This window comes from Thamnophis sirtalis, unplaced genomic scaffold (assembly GCF_051295495.1).
Source record: "Thamnophis sirtalis isolate CommonGarterSnake01/CBP01778 unplaced genomic scaffold, rThaSir2_p1.2 scaffold_2, whole genome shotgun sequence".
Taxonomy (NCBI): Eukaryota; Metazoa; Chordata; class Lepidosauria; order Squamata; family Natricidae; genus Thamnophis; species Thamnophis sirtalis.
This window is the reverse complement of record NW_028261382.1, coordinates 126,925,313-126,945,341: the sequence shown is the minus strand read 5'-3', so window position 1 is coordinate 126,945,341 and position 20,029 is coordinate 126,925,313. Positions and strand designations below refer to the sequence as shown.

Genomic DNA, 20,029 nt, shown 5'->3' with positions numbered 1-20,029 from the left:
TGCTTTATTTGTAAAAGAAACAAGTCAAACACGAGTGGAAACGAAACAGTTTTTCTAAGCCAGAGATATTTTCCATGCAACATTCATTTCAGTGAACATGAGATTAAAAATCTTGCTCTGATCCTCTACATTATTTCTGAAGTTTCTGCTACTACCCTTTCTAATATATGGAGATGTTTTCTCCTTCTTAATCATTAGGCCTATTAATTAAATAATCTAGAAATTACAAATAAAAAAACTAGCAATCTGTCCTACAAAAGAAAACATTGGGCAGCAATATTTATATGAAACAATAAAAAGGTTATATGTATGTGGTATTAAGGCAACACCATCATAAGAACTTCCAATATGGATCAAAATTTAGATTTATCAACTTCTGGAATTTAGCACATACATACATACCAGTTGGAACGGGATCTGGAATCCACTGCTACATACACACACATACACATACACACATACACACACAAACACACACACACACACACACACACACACACACACACACATGGCAATTGCCAAGTATCTGAATTCTGATCACATGACTATGGGGATATTGCAATGCTTGCAAATGTGAAAATGATCATATGTTTTTCAGTGCCATTGTAACTTCAAGCAATCACTAAATACATGATTGTGAGAACTACCTGTAGTATTTTACTCAAAACACCATCTATCTCCTTTATTATTCCCTTTTTACAACCATCAAACAGCCTTAGGGCTCTAAAACAAAACTTGAAAACTCTGAATCTCCAACCCCATTCCTCATGGGTTTTGCTATCACATTTATTGTCCTAATTGGATTCTAATCCCTTTAAATATCTATATTTTTTATGAACCAAGTTATTAGCTCACAGTTAGGGAACCAGGTAAATATAATAGGATTTAGCAATAGCACTTAGACTTATATGCCGCTTTACAGTGCTTTACAGTCCTCTCTAAGCGGTTTACAGAGTCAGCATATTGCCCCCAACAATCTGGCTCCTCATTTTACCAACCTCGGAAGGCTGAAAGGCTGAGTCAACCTTGAGTGTGATGAGATTTGAACTGCCAACTTGCAGGCAGCCAGCAGGCAGCAGAATTAGCCTGCAGTACTGCACTCTTAACCACTGTGCCACCACGGCTCGAAAGCCTTGTTCCCACATGTAACATGTTTCAGCTGCCAACTTCTTTAAAACTTATTTTGGAACTGTATTTGCGGGTGAGTTGCTAGGCTTGCAATTAACAACTATCACAATCCGCCAGGATAGTTAAAGCAATTAAGAAGTTGCTACATGAATACTTGAGCCTAATTCAACCATTATGCTACTTTTAAATCTATTATTAATAGTAAAAAGAGCAAAAGCATATGTTAATTTTTCCTAGGGCCACTGATTACTTTTTAGTCAATTGTCTTCTCTTCTGCTGGTCAACTGATCAGAAAAGTTATTGACAGAAAGGGATGAGAAGAGGTGACACAGATAATTTATTTTAACAATAAGCCCTATGTTGCTCATCTCCATATAATAGAAAGAAACATCCATCACCTTGCCCCAAATATCAGTCTTATTTTAACTCAGAAACATTTGCCAATAATTGTAGGTTATTTATGTTATACTGCTTATTTGTGCAGTTTGACAGGTTGGCAATGAATAAGGCTATTGTAGTAACTTATTATATAATTAGAAAGTCAGTTTAATGTAGTGGTTAATGGCACCATATTAGAAACTGGAATACTTTAAATTCTAGTCCTGTCCTAGACAGGGAGCCAGCTGGATAACTTTGAGTTCTGTCTCAACCCTAGGAAAAAGGCAGTGCCACTTCTGCAAATGTTGCCAAGAAAACTGCTTATAGATAACCAGGCAGTTGCCAGACTCAAGGTTCAGTTCTCAGAAGGGGTGGGCTACTGGGGGTACATACGGATCAGAAGATCTTCTAGCTAGGATTCTGCCCAATTCGGCGGACCCCCAAATGCCACCCCTGGCTGGCCATGCCCATCTCTTTCCACCCTTCCCCTCCCAGGAGTCTCCACGCAGCCGCTTCATCATGCCAGATAAGTCCAGGGCCCACATGGAGGCTTGAGAAGGGGGGAAACGGGCCTACTGGAGGTTCCAGAATCTGGAAATGTGCCTGTTTCTGGCTTCTGGAGGTACTCCAGAGCCCGAGAAAAGCAGTTTTTGCTCTCCCAGAGGCTTGAGGAGAGGCTCCAGAGTCTGGGGAGGGTGAAAAATGGGCCTACCAGAGGTTCTGGAGGGCCTTCGGAGCCTTAGGGAAGCAGTTTTCACCCTCCCAGAGGCTTGAGGAAAGCCTCCAGAGCCTGGGGAGGGCAAAAGAATCCCCCCCCCCCGGTGCAGGAGGCTGACTAGGCCACGCCCACCCAGCAACAGGGCAGCAAACCTGTTGTGGCAATTTTTCAAGCCCACTCCTGGTTCTCAGGATTATCAAACAGCATGGTTAAAAGTAAGGGATAGCAATCAAAACCCTTTAAGAACACGAGGTTGTCCTACACTCCAAGGCCATTGTCAAACTAACACCAATTATATAAGTACTAGCAGGAAGCACGACCCAATAGATCCTTGCTCTATCTATGTAAAGGTGAATCCATATAATGAAAGATCCATTTTTTAAAACATTATGGAATCTGAAGCAAGCAATCCAGAGTTTGTTATAGCAAAACAAAAAAGTTACAAAAAACCCAAAAACGTTTCATGTTTCTCTTTTCTTCAAATACTGTTTTCCAGCTGAATTCTTCTTATTTTTAATATATGTTTTATATAATGTGTTTACTCTATTTTGTTTGTACTTCTGAATTTGGCCACTAGCCCAGTATTTTCTTATAGTCAGAGAAAGGAAGTTGAAGAGAATAGTCACCTCTTTAATTGTTCCATTTCAATCTGACTTACACAAACAAATGGACTGCAACTGAGCCAGAAATCAGTTGTACTTAGAAGCGCTGATTTTATGTACACTCCCATAATATGGGAATAACTGGTGCCCTTCAAATATTTTGCAAAACAACTACATTTCGCTTCAACCAGTATGATCAATGCTTTTCAGTATTTCATTAAATCCCCGTGCTTGCAAAAACGAAGGCCAGGGCACATATATTATAGTTTGTTTAGAGATAACAGTAAACTGTGGTTTGGCGCTGAACAGGCCTTGGGTTTAGCTTGTCCACAAAATCAAGCTGTCCAAGAGAAATCAAAGATATGACAAGAGAAGTCAAGAGAACATAACTTCAGTTACTCCAAAGCAAGGTTTGCTATATAATCTGGATTTTTAGAAATGTAATTTTAAAATAAAATAAAAAAATCACAGGTACAATATGTGGGCATTTTTCTTTATACATTTATTTTTCTTTCTACACTTATTTTTCCTGCTAATCACACTGAAAACTTGAATCAATTTTGCTTTATCCTTTTGTTTTGTAATGTGTAGATAAAAGGGGATGACTGCTTATCCCTATATTATTGCTTATTACTAACATTTTAGAGAATTAGGACAACATCCAACTGACATAGCAAGGACATAATTCACTCGTTTCTGCGTATTTCTGTAAAATAAATATGCGAAGGGAGGTTGCTCAATATAATTATACCAGCAATTACTTGAAATTGAAAGTAAAATTACTATACAAAATGTGGCTTCAGAAGTAATACTAACTAAGGGATGACTAAACACAAGAAAAAAAATGGTTGAATGGGATGATTACTGCCAGTAATTTCTGTGTACTAAATTGGATATTTTTGTCTATATGTAAATGCGATGAGACAGCTAGTTTGGTCTAGTGGTTAAGACTCCAGGCTAGAAACCAGGGGACTGTAAATTATAGTCCTGGATTAGTACATAGGCCAGCTGGGTGACTTTGGGTCAATCCCTCTCGGGCAGCTCCCAACATCAGACTCTGGCAATAAGCTAGTCAGTCAATTCCTGTTGACCAATCAATCAATATTATGACTAATTTTATCCTTACCTCTGGGAAGATGTATAAATCATGAGTACAATTAATTTCTTAAGCAACTTTTGAACACTAGTTTTCCAAAGCACCTTGAAATATTGTTAGATATCTATTCCAGAAGTTGAAACTAATGTCAATCACTTTAAACAAATATAAGCATCAACATATCAAAACAAGTAAGAAATTAAAATGATCAATAAATGGAGCTTATATAAAGAATAAGAATTCCTATACAGCCAGATGAACCTTTTATTAGGAGTGTAGGCAGTCCTGAAACCTCAACAAAGTGCATTCACGCCACACTAAGTCATAAATATTGACTTCCATCATTTTTCTAATTGCTATATCTTATGCTGTTATGTGTGCTGTATGCCTAAATGAAACTAGCAAAAGGGTGTTCCATAGTTTGTTGTAAGTTTGCTTATGAAAATACTGTCTGGTTAATTACACGTGGAAGTATTTTTTTCAAAATTGATTGCACTTCTATCCCTTGAAGGAAATTGGGATATTAATGTAATAATTAATCTAAGCTTTTTTAACATGTTAATTCTATGTTCATTGGTGATGTGTGACAAGTAAATTAAACTTTTAAATTGAAAGAGTAATAAAAACTATTATTGTTGACCAATGGTGGGTTTCCATTTTTTTTTACTACCGTGTTAAAAACTGGGAGACCGGGAGTTCTCGGCCCACTTCAAGAATGAAGCCATCTGGGTGACCTTGGGTCAGTCTCTCTCTCTCTCTCTCTCTCTCTCTCTCTCTCTCTCTCTCTCTCTCTCTCTCTCTCTCTCTCTCTCTCTCTCTCTCTCTCTCTCTCTCTCTCTCTCTCTCTCTCTCAGTTCTCAGGAAGCAGGCAATGCCAAATCGATTCTGAAAATATTGCCAAGAAAATTGCAGGGACTAATCCAGGCAGACACCAGAAGTCAATATTGACTTGCCTACACACACATACAATAAATACAATTCCTATACTGGGATTTTAATTCTCATTAATCTCCAAATTGCTTATAATTATGTCCCCATTTTGGGTCTCACCACGCATACGTGTTTTACCTTTGTTGCCATATCCCTGTAATGTGGCTTGGCTGAGAGCTCTATAGCTGAGTAGGGATGTGAAACTGGTTCTCTCTGATCCTCAAAACAATGTCTATCTTATTATTTTTTAAAGAAGCAGGATAGAAATGGAAACCCTTCCAAGAACTGCAATAGACAAGTAGTTTAAGAGTGTAACTGTTTTATTTCACCACTGAAAGTCTGACTAAAAGGTAAAAGTAAAGGTAAAGGTTCACCTTGCACATATGTGCTAGTCGTTTCTGGCTCTAGGGGGCAGTGCTTATGTCTGTTTCAAAGCTGAAGAGCCAGCTCTATCCAAAGAAGACTCATGGTCATGTGGCCGGCATGACTAAATGCCGAAGGCGCACGGAACGCTGTTACCTTCCAACCAAAGGCGGTTCCTATTTTTCTACTTGCATTTTTTACATGCTTTCGAATTGCTAGATTGGCAGAAGCTAGAACAAGTAAGGGGAGCTCACTCCGTTACACAGCACTAGGGATTCGAACCGAACTGCTGAACTGCCGACCTTTCTGATCGACAAGCTCAGCGTTTTAGCCACTGAGCCAGCCACCTTTCTTAACCGTTTTACTGGTCTCTGAGGAAGTAATACTGATATTTCAGGCTTGTTTCATCTCTGTTTTTCATTAGCAAGCAGATGAAATCTGATACTTAAATCACACCATTGAAAGGGCAACTTCTTTAAAAATGTAAAGGAAATACATCCATTAAGCCAAACCTTGGAAGAAGGCTGCTGCTGTATGCATTGTTCTTTCCTGACATGATTTTCAAAGGTAGCATTGCTTCTCAATTTGTTTGAAAATTTTTAGTTCAGTTTAAGATCAGTGGCCAAATTTTCAATCTCATAAGTGCCTACTAATGAGTAGATGCTTTTAGATAGGGACAAGCAAACTAGAGATTGTGCAAAAAAAGAGCAACCTATTTTGCAGTCTAGAGATGGGGAGGGGGAAGCATTGTGTTTTAGCCTTTAAGGAGGGAAGGAAGTATGGCTATGGGTTTTCAAACTTTTTCAGACAGTATAACTTCTTGTAACTTCTTATTTTTTTAAAAAAAAAAAAACTATTCTGGAACCTCTGATCAAGGGGGAAAACTCTAAGGAGATATAATTGGCTGTCTTCCAAAGAACTTTTTTTTTTAAACTTAGAAGACCATCAACCTTTAGCAGAATCCTAGTGCTTTGTGGAAAATTCTGTCGTTGTCCAGGGAATAGGAAAACAATATTTGTACTTTAAAAAAAAAGTTTAACCCCCCCCCCCCTTTTGAAAAAGACTTAAAAAAAAAGACTTTAAGATCATGGAAGGAAATATACAAGGCAATTTATTTATCATCTGGCATGATATATAAACTGCTCAATCTCAATGTATGCTTACAAAAATTATAACCACAAACTGTAATAAAATAGAATTAAAACTACAAGCAAAACAAAACTCTTAATAGCCAATGAAAAACGATACACCCGCTCAGTTACAAAAAGAAAAAGAAAGAAATGGGTTAGAGACAAATCTTTCCACAATCAGCTGGTCCACGTGGTATAAAATACAAGATAGTGCCTACAATTCTGTAATTAAACTCTAGGCCCATGATGGTGAACCTATGGTACGGGGAGCCATTTCTGAGGGCATGCAAGGCATTGTCCTGTCAGCTCCAGCGTGCATGCGCGTGCTGGCCAGCTGATTTTCGGCCTTGGTTTTCAGACGTTTTTCATGCTCTGGAGGCTTCAGGGAAGCCTCCTGAAAGCTCCAGAGGGAGAAAAATGACTCAACAGGCAACCCAGAAGTCTGTTCCCAAATTTCCGGTTTGCATGCTGGGCTGTTTTTTCACCCTCCCCAGCTCCTAGAAAGCCCCTAGAACTTGGGGACGGCAGAAAACGTACCTACTGGGCCCACCATAAGTCAGAAAATGGGCCGTTTCCAGCCTCCAGAGAACCTCCGGAGGGAGTGGGGCAGGCCATTTTTGCCCTTCCCAGGCTCCAAGAAAGCCATGCACACATGCACGGGGCAGTGGGGTCACATACACATGCGCAGGGGGCACAACATGGGGCGGCATTAAATTTTGGAGGTCAGCATGCGAGCAAGCAAAGTAGCTTGTGCGTGTGTGCTTTTGGCACCCAAGACAAACAAAATTGGCCATCACTGCACTAGGCTTTCTATGTGGGTAAAAAGGATTGGTCTATCATGGGGTGATTGCTGCAGCCCTGTGAACACCCCTCAGTAACATTAAATTATTTGTATGGTGGGACCCCTGTGAAATAACCTTTGAGAAAAAGGAAACCCTGAAAAATGTGACAATGTAACCAACAGTTTGCTACTGAATCTTAGAGGCATGATGGCAGGGAGATCTAGGCATGTCTATGGTCTGAAAGTTGCCAAAATTTATTTTAAAATTGTGGTTTTGTTGACCTTCCAATTCAAAACTTTCTGAAATCTATTATAATCCATATAAACCACTTGATTTTCAAACACACTGATTCACTAAAAGAGAAACAAAGATGTATTTCATTTTGCCCTGAAATAAATGGGATTTAAAGCACTCCAGCAAAAAAAGTTTACAAACTTTTGCAGAATTTCACATGATGGCAGAAGGCCAATATTCCACAAAGAATCAGGCTTTTGGAGAAGAGAAGACAGCTATAAGTTCTGGAGAAGATTCTTGTTGGTAATTTTGGTAGTTGTAGTCCCAACATTTCAGTCAAATACCAGTTAGAGAATAAGACACAAGACGTTTTGTACATGAGGCAAAATATGAACATACTGTATATCATTTGAAAAAAAAAACATTTGTAGGCTGGTCAAGTAAAATGATGGTGAAGGTTTAGTAAGAACTGGTCTGATTGAAATAAATATACTTTATGTAGGACTTCATGAAAATAAATGATTCACGACTTCCCTTTTTGCAGAGGCATGGCCAAAGGAAATCTTTGTAGCCCAAAAGGCAGAAAAAAGCTACATTTTATCATGGATTGCTTCCAAAACCCAAGACTGTCATTGTAATGGATGTACCTTACACCTTGTCTACTTTATCTACCTATATAGATCAAATGGTACAAATATCAAAATATTGTTGCCCTTTCAACTCCTTTAGAATCATTCATTAGAACTCAAAGACATGTTTGCAAGAATGCCAAAAAATATCTAAATCATAAAACGATTCCAACTTTAAAAGCAGTGTTGATGCTACGTTAAAGTACTTTGTCTACAACTCCTTCATTAGTGCCACTGAATCTATTTCTGAATAAATGGTTAGACATGTACAGTTTTAAGGAGCCATTCATATACATTGAAAACTACAATATCTATGTGTGATAAGGAGGGAAATATGCCATCTAAAACATCCCACTTGTACATATGCCACCTGCCACTCAAAGTATTCCTGTTCATTTTGTGGGCACATATTGGATCTAATATTGATACACTAAGCATAAAATAGTCTTTAAGCCTTCATACGTTCTTCACTGCTATGCTGTATACTGGAACTATCTTTAAGAACAGATGTGTAGCACAGTGGTGGGTTTCAAAAATTTTTAGAACCCCTTCTGTAGGTGTGGCCTGCTTTGTGGGAGTGGCTTTCTGGGCATGTGACCGGGTCGGAGTGGCTTGTTTAGCAACCAAAATGTTGGCACAGAAACTCTGGCATTTGAAGCACGCAAGTCTTAAAGCTGTCAAGTTACAAGACCCTTGCGCCCCTAACCCTTTAGGGGAAAAAAAAACCCAGGGGTGTTCACACTTGACAGCTTTAAGACTTGTGGACTTCATGTCCCAGAATTCCTCCTCCAGTCATGTTGGCTCAGGAACTCTGGCATTGAAGTGTGCAAGTCTTAAAGCTGTCAAGTTACAAGACCCTTGCACCCCTAACCCTATAGAAAAAAAAACCCAGGGGTGTTCAAACTTAACAGCATTCATGTGCATTCGTGTTGGAGCTGATAGCTCGCCTGCCAGCAGATATGGCTCTGCGTGCCACCTATGGCACCCGTGCTATAGGTTCACCATCACAGGTCTAGGTTCTCATTTTACTGACCTCGCAAGGATGAAAGGCTGAGTCAACCTTGAACTAGTAAAAATCGAACTGCTGGCAATTGGCAGAATTAGCCTGCAATACTGCATTCTAACCACTGTGACACCACAGCTCTTAAAATTAAGCCAAGAATAGCTTAAATAATCATCTTTTCTCCTGCAGTCTCTCATCTTTTTTGTTCCTTGGGGAGAGGACCTAACATCACAGGCTTAAACTTTGATTGCATCAGGATATCACACTTATCTACAGTTTGACTTAAAAGCAAATCAGCAGAATGCTAAGATATACTGCTCAGACTACACCTGATGGCTCTTTCCCACAACGAAGTGCATTTAAAACCCTGCTTAGGCCTTTATTTTTCTTTAGCCAATGCTGGAAACTGGGATTTGCGGGGGGGTGGGCACAGGAAAAGAAGCAATAGAGAGAAAGTCTGATTGTATATGGATACTGTTGAAGTTTAAATCCAAAATTGGAGGGGAAGAAATTGCAAGCAGGGAACAAAGTGTATCTGTTCATTACATATCTGTCTTCTTCCCCTCAATTGGGTGTTTCACTCATTTGAGATAAAAGTAAATGGGGCATGTTTTTTTATGGATTTTCTTAAGTTTGCCATCTACAATCCAAAAGCTTAATAATGTTAGATACCAAATACTTTAGGAGGAACAGAAAACATATATAAGATAACAAGGAGATTTAAACACACAGTTAAGAAACAAGAAAAAAAATCATTATTTTTCTTCTCAAAAACAGCATGTTGAATTACAAATCTGTTCCTTACCTTGGCAAAATTCAAAGTTCCCTTTTTTCCGGCAGTCACCTATTACTAAACTCAGTGCTCTCCAAGTGTTTCTTTTGACAGATATCATTTTCCTCTCTCCTTTTCTGACTGGGACAGCTATTACGTTCACCAGTCCAGTGATCAATCTTTTCTATTGACAACAACAAAAGGGGGGGAAAAACAAAAACGCACATATCACAGCCAGTCTGAAGCACAAAGGCCTTCTGTTTACATGTTAATACTAGATGCTTTTAAAAAAAATAATTAAAAAAGAACAAAAGGCATAATCCTAAAGGCAATATTTTGCATTGTATTTACAATCCGAACCCAATACATTAGTAAATGTTTAAGTCTGTAGGAAAATGCAAAAAAATGCTGAATGAGTAATAAAGTCAATTATATATAGCTTGCAACTATGAACTCCTTCAGGTTGATAATTTATAAGCCTCATTCCAGCCACTGCTGTAACAATATATTACTAATGAGATATATTTTATATCGCCACACTGATGGCTGGATTACACTTCAAATTACTAGTCTGGATGACCTCCAAGATTTAAGTGAAATCAACTGTTTATAGAAAAACCAAGGCAACTGCTACATCCTAGGTCAGGCTATAAGGCTCAATTATCTACTCAGCCTTCCAAAAATCCAAATAGATGAAATTTTCTTATCAGTGGTTACCTGGTCCTTTTTAATTACTGTGCAAACAGCAAGGGACTAAATCTGAAGCTTTTGGGATTCATGTCATGGACTCTGTTGTTGACACCATCTCCTGCAAAACTATATATTAGATTCGAATTTCCAAATCAAATCTAGTTCTCCAACCACCTAAGAGGTAGTAAATTTGTTCCTTCGGCTGATGTTTTTTTTATTGGTTTCAGTGATATAAGTGAAATGCAGCAAATCATGTTGGATACCATTTGAAAGATATTCTTCAGCCCAGCAACCTGCCATACTAATATCTCTTTGATTTAAAGAGATATTATATCATATAATATCCCAATAATTTCATAGCCCAATAATTTCAATTTGTGCACCATCAAGAAAGGAGGCTGCCCACTGGATAACTGCTTGTTCTCACCCTGCCTCTTTGCAATCAGGATCTGCTAGAACTAAAATATGAGATTTGAAATGATTGATAAATCCCAAGCACCAACGTAGCAACACAGCAAAATTATCTGGTTTCAGAAGAAGCTGCATGGAGCTTCTTTCTTCTGTCCCAAATGTTAGGCAAATAAAAAGGGATTAAGTATTTCTTAATATAATTCTCATTTCATTTTTGTGGACTCTTAGCAAGATGTCTTTTAGACTATGCTCTAACCTTAAAGTTTCTTTAAGAGCTTCTGCACCAGAGACAAATTTATTGTGTGACTCATCACACTTGGCCAAATAAAGCTATTCTATTCTGTACTGTTGTGTTCTGTTTTCTTTTTAAGATTGTTTTAGGGCTTTATTTTTTAGATTGTTCAATAGCAAAACAAAAAGCTGGGTTCCTAAGTTTTTAAAAACTGCCTCTGTTAACTATAGTTAGGGGTGGGTTCCGACAGGTACTATTGCCGGTTCGCTTGTGTGTGCACTGAGTGCATGCGCAGTGCAATTTAAATTGTTCTGTGCATGCACAGAACTGAAAAACAAGGTGACGCTGCCTATGGCGTTGCCCAGAGAACTGGTTTGGGGGCGCGGCAGGCCTGGATTGCTGCTGGTTCCAATTGAACCAGTCCGAACTGGTAAGAACCCACCACTGACTATGGTGCTTACTTTTCTGATATTACACCCCCTAGTACTAGTCAAAGGATGCATATATTGTCTTAACAAAGTGAAAACTACAGTGGGTTATAAACAGTCACTTTCTATTGATAGAATCTCAGTTACTAACTCTAGTATCTTCAGCTAGGAAGAAATTCTTACCAGAAACTCTAGTGGATCACTGACAGTGATTAAGGACAGTACAAAGATAGCGTGATCAGTTTAGGCAGCTTCTTGGGATTCTACATATTCTTTCAATGTTACGAGCCTTTACTGTTTAACTTAAAAACCCTGCATAAAGGTTTACATGTTCGCAAGTAAATGGAATTACCTACAAAACGTCTTAATGAGTAAAATGCACTAACCAAAGAGAAGGGGGGAGGAAACTCTTCAAGGGCAACTAAGCATAAAGGGAAAATAATATTAAACTAAGCAGATACAACAGGCTTGTTCAAAGTACTTCAAGTGAATTATCTCAGAGACAATTACAATCAGCTCAGACTGGGAATAGGGCTACCATGAATGCTCCAAGGATTGCCAATGAAGTCACCAAGGTTCAACCAGACCGTGAAGGAAACATTTTTTTAGATAAATGGAAATATAAAACCTGCACCTTCTCTCTGTTTCATTTGCTTTATTTCTGCATTTTCCTAATGTAATTTATCAATATGCATTTGTTTTGCAAAACATCAAGATAACACAATGTTACAGAAAATGTCTGTCTGGTCTGTGTAACGTTATCACACAGCCAGCCTGGTGTAGTGTTTAAAACAACAGGATAGAAACCAGGAGAGGGGAATGTCTCATCTTGCCCTAAGCACAAAGCCTATGGGGGTTCCTGAGCCAGACTCTCAATCCTAGGAAGAAAGGAATGGCAAACCACTTCTGAAAATACTGCCAAGAAAACTGCACAAACTTGTCCAGGCAGCTAACCAGGAGTCAAAAAAATGGTTCAAAAATTTGTATACAGTCCTCTACACACAGACAGTATAAGCAAGCGACTCTTAGTTGTGAGAACTTCCAGTTGTATGTCATCAACTGCAGTGTAGTGCTGCAGTTTGAAAAGGCAATTGGTCTTGGCTCTATAGAACACAAGAGGACAAGAAGGGGAAAAAAAGAAATTAAGACTAATACCATAAAAAGAAATAAAAAGTTGAGAAGGAAGGAAGGAGGAAAGGAAAGAGTTTCAGGAGCCATGATTTCCTTGTGTCCCCTCCTCTGTATTCTCAAGTGGCTTGATAAAAAAATGTGTCCTGTTGAAAAATTGGTGGGGAAAAAAAAAGGAGAAATCAAATTCACTACCAGATTTTGTCATCTCAAGTTTGTTGTTGTTGTTAGTTGCGAAGTTGTGTCCGACCCATCGTGACCCCATGGACAATGTTCCTCCAGGCCTTCCTGTCCTCTACCATCCTCTGAAGTCCATTTAACCTCAGGCCTACTGCTTCAGTGAATCTATCCAGCTACCTCATTCTCTGTCATCCCCTTCTTCTTTTGCCCTCAATCTTTCCCAGCATTAGGCTCTTCTCCTTCCTTCTCATTAGGTGGCCAAATTATTTCAGTTTCATCTTCAGGATCTGGCCTTCTAAAGAGCAGTCAGGGTTGATCTCTTCTAGGACTGATGGTTTAATCGCCTTGCAGTCCAAGGGACTCGCAGGAATCTTCTCATGTTTAGTGAGGGGCAGATTGTATGTTAGATAAAGGTGGAAAAACTGGAATCAGAAAGCCCTCCCCCAAGCACGTCCATGTGTGCACGCGCACACGTACACGCATGCGTAAAAAAATATTGGCAAGTGAAAATCAATCCATTCACTTTCTTGGAAATCATTTGGATCCAATTATACTCTGACCTAGTAGTTCACAATTTTGTGCTCACGGATACCATATTTGAGGTGTCAGAGTTAGATTATCAATCAATGCTTCCTTTGCAGGCAAATTTCTAACAGTTTTAATGTAAGTTAAATATTTATAAAAAACAAATCAGCCCACAAATAAGATATTTTTCAGTTTTTTAATAAAAAAGTAACTTTTATATTGTTATAACATTTTAAAAATTATTTTATTAAATTTAGAGGCAGCATGTTTTGCCCAACTAATATCTGTCAGCTACAAACCCATATCCTTAAATCATGCAACCTCAGAAGAATAATGTTTATGCTTTGGGATATCAAGAATTATTTTGAATCAGATAATTTATTTTATGCAACAACTATCATTTGACTAATAGGTTCCACAGATCTGTTTAATGCAAGAAAAGGGGTTAGCAGATGGCAAATTATAAAAATTATGCGAAATCACTATCAAAATAGTGTTCTGAGATCCAAAGCAGAATATAAAGGCTATATGTTTAATTATACTGATTCATGCAAATTACAAAATAAATCTTACAGACATTTACAAATATTTGAAAACAGTTTTAAAGGAACATAATTTCTCTACATTTTTGCAAGTTTACTAAACAAAACATTTAATGTTTAATGTAGCTATATTTACTTATTTATTGAAAATGTATCCCACTTTTTCATTCTTTGAATACCTACAGTCTTTTTTAAAAAAATAGAAAGTGAAAGAATTAATTATATAGAGGATACTGCAAACTAAAGTACTAAAATTGTTTAAATGACACACAGTAGCTATTTGCAAAGAATAGCAATAGCAATATCACTTAGACTTATATACTTCTTCACAGCTCTCTATAAACGGTTTATAGAGTCAGCATATTGCCCCCAACAATCTGGGTCTTCCTTTTTACTGACCTCAGAAGGCTGGAAGGCTGAATCAACCCTGAGCCTGGTGAGATTCGAACTGCAAAATTGCAGGTAGCTGGCCATCAGCAGAAGTAGCCTGCAGTACTGCATTCCAGCCACTGCGCCACAACAGCTCTGGTGCGGTGTATTAGAGGTGGATTTCTAGAATGGTGCATTAGACTTGGACTTCAACTTACAATCACTTAGTCACTTAGCGATCATTGGAAGTTACAATCGATCTACCTGGGGGATACTTAAAAACCAGATTTCAAATTACAGGTTGATGTAGTCACATGACCACACCTCAGGCATTAACAATTGGGCCACATTGACAGCCATTTGCAGCAGGCATGAAATCCTCTTATCTTCGCTACCAGTTTGGTAGCGGAAGCGCGTGCGCAAAGTGTGTATAATGATATCAAGGTGGGTGGGCAGAACCTCGCACCGCCACCACTACTGGTTCGCCCGAACCGGTGTGAATCAGTAGAATACCACCTCTGATTTGCAGTGTCCCACAGTCACATGAGCTTGTTTTATGATGGTTTTGCCCAAAACCGGCATTTACTTTTGATAGAGAACCATGGGCCAATTCACTATATAACTCTGGTGTTCAGTTTACAACCACTTGCATAACAATATAAAATATGGTGAGTCACACGGATTACCAAATTTACAACTCTCATGAGTTACAATAGAATCTCATTGGCAAGCTCCATTTCAGTCATAACACTCATACCTACAAACGTATTTCTATTCAAGAACCAGAGTTCAAATTATTGAATGTGCATCCTGTCTTTTTATCAAGACAAATATCCTAAACATAAATATGAAGAACACATTTACAGTTCAATAGCACTGATCTTTTACATCTGTGTAAGATTGACATGTGTCATTCAAGTACCCTCCCTATAAGTCTACTTGGAGTAAGTTCCATTAAATTTAACTGGTTTTACTCCATGCAAGTGGATATATTACAACTGAAGTATTCTTTTTATGAATATTCTGCCTTCCAAAGTACCACTAAAATATCATTTTAAATTATAGTCATAGTAGCAGCAGTAATAATTATAAGAATATATATTTCTATCTTTCTATTACATCTAAAAATGAAACAGGCGAGGAGGCAATATACGGTACTATTTTTATTACTTAATGTGCAATCTTGAAACTAAAATGTCTGGACCAATTTAAAATCCAGCCAAAAGGATTTTAAACTTTAACAATTTGTATGTCTCCCTAAGAATATTATTCAAAAAGTTTATCGTGTTGCATAACCATGGAAATGCTGAAAACATACATTTCCAAACAAATATTACTTTTTCTCAATGGTATGAAGTAATTAAAGCCATGTGTGTAAATCTGTGATCCGTGCAGTAGTTCAAGCTGCAGCTAATAGAAAATACAGAGAATGAACTCTGCCATATAAAAGATTCTTGTTACAGAAATATAATGTGAAAACCAGATGCAGACAGAAATCCTTAATCACAGATGGGAATGTAATCACTGGCATGCAGAATATTTTTTGATCAATCTTAACCATATGCGAAATGTATTTATTTTTCACAGAATGCAATAAGTAGAGAGCGCCTTCTATTTGAAATCAGTTAACCTTAGAGTAAAAATACATTTATCTTATTCCTTCCACTCCCTTGTAAGATATTCAGCCAAGCTAAGGTTTTAAGAAAAGGGGATGCTGGGGCTTCCCAATCATTCTTGCATCAGTTTATCTTTCAAAGTATTTAATAGGATGTAAAGATTACACATATTGAAATCAACGTAAAAGAAAATCAAAGGCAGTTACCAATTCCTGCATTGCTTACTTACTTACTGTCAGGAATCCCTTCATCACCTAAGCATACACAGGATTATATTACCATTGGAAAAGAGAGAGCAATTTGTTCAGCAACAGCAAATCACATGAGAAATGCATCAGACTTGCCAGATAGATTACTCTTGAGCCAAAACTGCTGATACATAATTAGCAAAATGTTCATATCCCATTTTTTTTAAACCTAAGAGAGACAAAATTATACTAGTAGGACTGTTAATACTTAGTCATTTGTTGGTGTTGTCATTCCAACCTTATCAGATCAAGAGTATTATTGAGTAAATAAAAAATAAATAAATACAGCTATTGAATATTGCTATAAACCTTAGTCCCAGGAATGTGTACATTTGATTTGTATTCTGATCTCTAAATTTGATAAACTGTCCTGTTTATAAATATTAATTTTAATCCCTTTTCTGGAATAGCTCTTAGGAAATTTCAGGATTTTACTTTAACCATCTACAGCTTATTATTTTTACTTGAATCCTGGAAGCTGGTTTCTCTTAACTACAAATAGTCCTTTACTAGTGACTGTTCCCACTTAGGATGGTGATAAAAAAGTAATTTCTCACATTTACAATTTTACCAATAACTCCTCACATTTACAATTTTCAGTTGTAAAGCAAAGATAAATTGAAGTAAAATTGTAAGCAGAGTTTCACTTAGCAATCATTTCGCTTAAGGACTGAATTGTAGACCCAAGTGTGATTGCTAAACGAGGACTACTTGTTCAATTCAGTTAAAGAAGCCAACATTGATCCAAACCTTGATGAAGCATTTATTTATTATATGTAATACATTAACTTTTAAGGATTCCATTTTTATATTTGGCTACTGGACTGTATAGTTACTGCTTTCTGTCCAGTAGATATGGAGGGATATATTCAATGTGATTTTCCAAAACAGAAATTCCAAATCTAAAGTCTAGTTTGAAGCTATGGGCTGTAGCCTGGATATCCACAGCTCCCAAATTTCAAAAATTTGCAGTATATTGCAAAACTTTGCAAAAGTGCTTTTATGATGGGCAATTAAAGTGTAAATGTGATAAAATCTGCAATACAAGGCCTATATCAGAATGTCTGGTTTGTTTGTTTTTTCAAAACTAACTACAACAATTTATTTCCCACCATATGAATGAAATATTTAACAGCAAGAAATATTTAATTCTGATTACCAGCAATCTGGAACAAGAATAGCACATGTTTTAAAGCGACGATCTGTTTTTCAAAATATTACCAGGCCATCACATGTACTTGGACATGAGTTAATGAACTAAAGGAGCTACTATGATCCCATCACAGAGAGCTTTTTATTCCTTCCTATTAAAATGGTATCACAAAGCAGAGATACAAAAGTAGTGCAGGAAGTAAAAAAACAAAGCATAATGCTTACTACAAAATTATTTAATAGTTTAGTTTAGTTTATTATTTATAGGCCGCCCTTTTCCCTGAGGGGACTCAGGGCGGCTTACAATTTATAGGGAGGGGAATGCAAAACAATAAGACATAAACAATACATAAATTAAAATAGAACACAACATTCATTCATCATTCGGGTGGGGACGGATTACGATCTTTATCCCCAGGCCTGACGGGATAGCCAGATCTTGAGGGCTGTGCGAAAGGTCTGGGTGGTGGTGAGGGTACGAATCTCCACGGGGAGATCGTTCCAAAGGGTCGGAGCTACTACTGAAAAGGCTCTCCTCCGCGTAGTTGCCAGTCGACACTGACTGGTGGATGGAACTCAGAGGAGGCCTAATCTGTGTGATCTAATAGGTCGTGAGGAGGTAATTGGCAGGAGGCGGTCTCTCAAGTACTCAGATCCACTACCATGGAGGGCTTTATGGGTGGTAAGTAGCACCTTGAAGCGCACCCGGAGATCAACAGGTAGCCAGCGCAGCTCGCGGAGGATAGGTGTTATGTGGGCGAACCGTGGGGCACCCACAATCACTCACGCGGCTGCATTCTGGACTAGCTGAAGTCGCCGGATGCTCTTCAAGGGCAGCCCCATGTAGAGCACGTTGCAGTATTCCAGCCTAGAGGTCACAAGGGCTCGAGTTTGCATGCCAAAGTCAGCCCAAATTTATGGAACCAACTTCATTTTAACTACATACCTGTACCCTTGGGTCCCCCCCCCCCTTTAGTCATTTAAGAATGTAATAGATCTTATAGGGAGAATGAAACATAATACGAAGAATTTGTATTTAACAAAGAGAAATAGATTATCTGACATTAAAAATGTCTGTTTCAAAGAAATTTGTCTCATGGGATGGAAGAAAGAGAAGATTTTGGCTCTTGCTTATTTTTCTATTTAAGAAATAAATGTCTATTCCCTCTTTCTTTTGAAAAATCCAAAGCAGCATATATGGTTCTTTCTCTATTTCATTTTATTTTCACAACAACCATGTGAATTTCCTTTAGTGAAAGATTTAGATTGGTCCAAGGTCACCCAGTTCGCTTCATAGCCAGAATAAAAATCTGGGTCTAGGATACTCAGTCCTAGTTTGTCATTCTACCTGTTCAGCACACAGTCCTCAGAAGTAATCCCAACTGAGTTAATTGTATCTTCTTAGCCCTACCTCCCACTATAGTTATTGCACTAAGTTTCAAGATACATCCCTATGTCCTGCTGTACTGTACTGTGGAAGAATAGAATACATAGTTCTGTAATTATTAATAGACAATGATTGGAACATAACATGTGTTAGTAATGCAGATTGCATTAGCACTTTAAGATCTTGATATTGTGTTCCAGACTTGAAAATAAAAGAGATTTGAAACTTTGAACATTTCCAGTCAGGAACACCTGAGTTGTTGCTAAATTTGCTACGAACAGTGATTCAGCATCTATGAACAATTAGGATATAAAACATCACATTTTTAGTTGATCATCTGGTTTGGAGTACAGCCAACTTCACTCAACCACTACCAGTGGTAATTTAAAGAACAAAACTGAATATAACAACAAGGGGATTATAATATTTCAAATAGTTTAGGAATAATTCTAAAAGAAAAAAAAGGATATTTCTTGCCTCTAGGTATGAATTAATATTTATAAGTGCAGAGAAAAAGCAAACTAACAAAGAACAGCTACTGCAAAATGCACTAAATCATTCAACAGCTTAGAGACTCTGCAATATATATATATATATATATATATATATATACACATACATACATACATACATACATACATACATACATACACACACACACACACACAAATACAACATATATATATATATATATATATATATATATATATATATATATATATATATATATATATATATAGTGTCACTAAATACATATATATTTATTTATATTTATTTATTTATTTATCAGCACAAATACTATATATATATATATATATATATATATATATATATATATATATATATATATATATATATATATATATATATATTCAAGTTCATTCAAAGAGGCTGTTTTACAGAATCAGTACAGAAGATGAGATTCTATCTCTAGTGTTTTCCCAAATTGAATACTCAAATGAGTTAGACATGAGTTGAACTCAAAGTACTTATTATGAGAAAGAGCCTCAATTTTTATATTATTCTGGAAAGATGAAAATGGGATTCCAAAAAGCAAACCAAGCAGAAAAAACACAAGGTACCCTTAGTTATTTGAATAATTTAGTGTTATCTCACTGAAAGATGTGGCTAACCAAAGGTCAGGTTAATCATGCTATAAATCTCAATCCAATTCAATATACATATTATATTCAATATATATGTAGTTCAATTCAATATATTATAGTTATTACAATTAATTGATTAATTATTTTTTCATTAAAGAAGGTCCATTTTGTTCACTGTAATGTTTTCCTTCACAATTATGATAGTGGAAAGAAGGAAGGATGGATGCTTAGCAAAATTGTCAGTGTAACA

General features: G+C 37.2%; 1 protein-coding gene across 3 annotated transcripts in view; it reads right to left on the bottom strand.

The window, feature by feature from the left end:
* The window catches only part of RUNX1T1 (RUNX1 partner transcriptional co-repressor 1), a 158,118-nt gene that overhangs the window by 121,699 nt on the left and 16,390 nt on the right, over nt 1-20,029 (bottom strand). For 2 of the 3 annotated variants that reach the window (XM_087706864.1, XM_087706865.1), the window contains exon 2: nt 9,799-9,949. The exons of the other annotated variant lie outside the window; for it this stretch is intronic. In XM_087706864.1, the coding sequence (XP_087562990.1) occupies nt 9,799-9,886 (88 nt within the window). In that variant the 5' untranslated portion in view covers nt 9,887-9,949. The remainder of the gene's footprint in view (nt 1-9,798; nt 9,950-20,029) is intronic. 3 annotated transcript variants of the gene reach the window in all.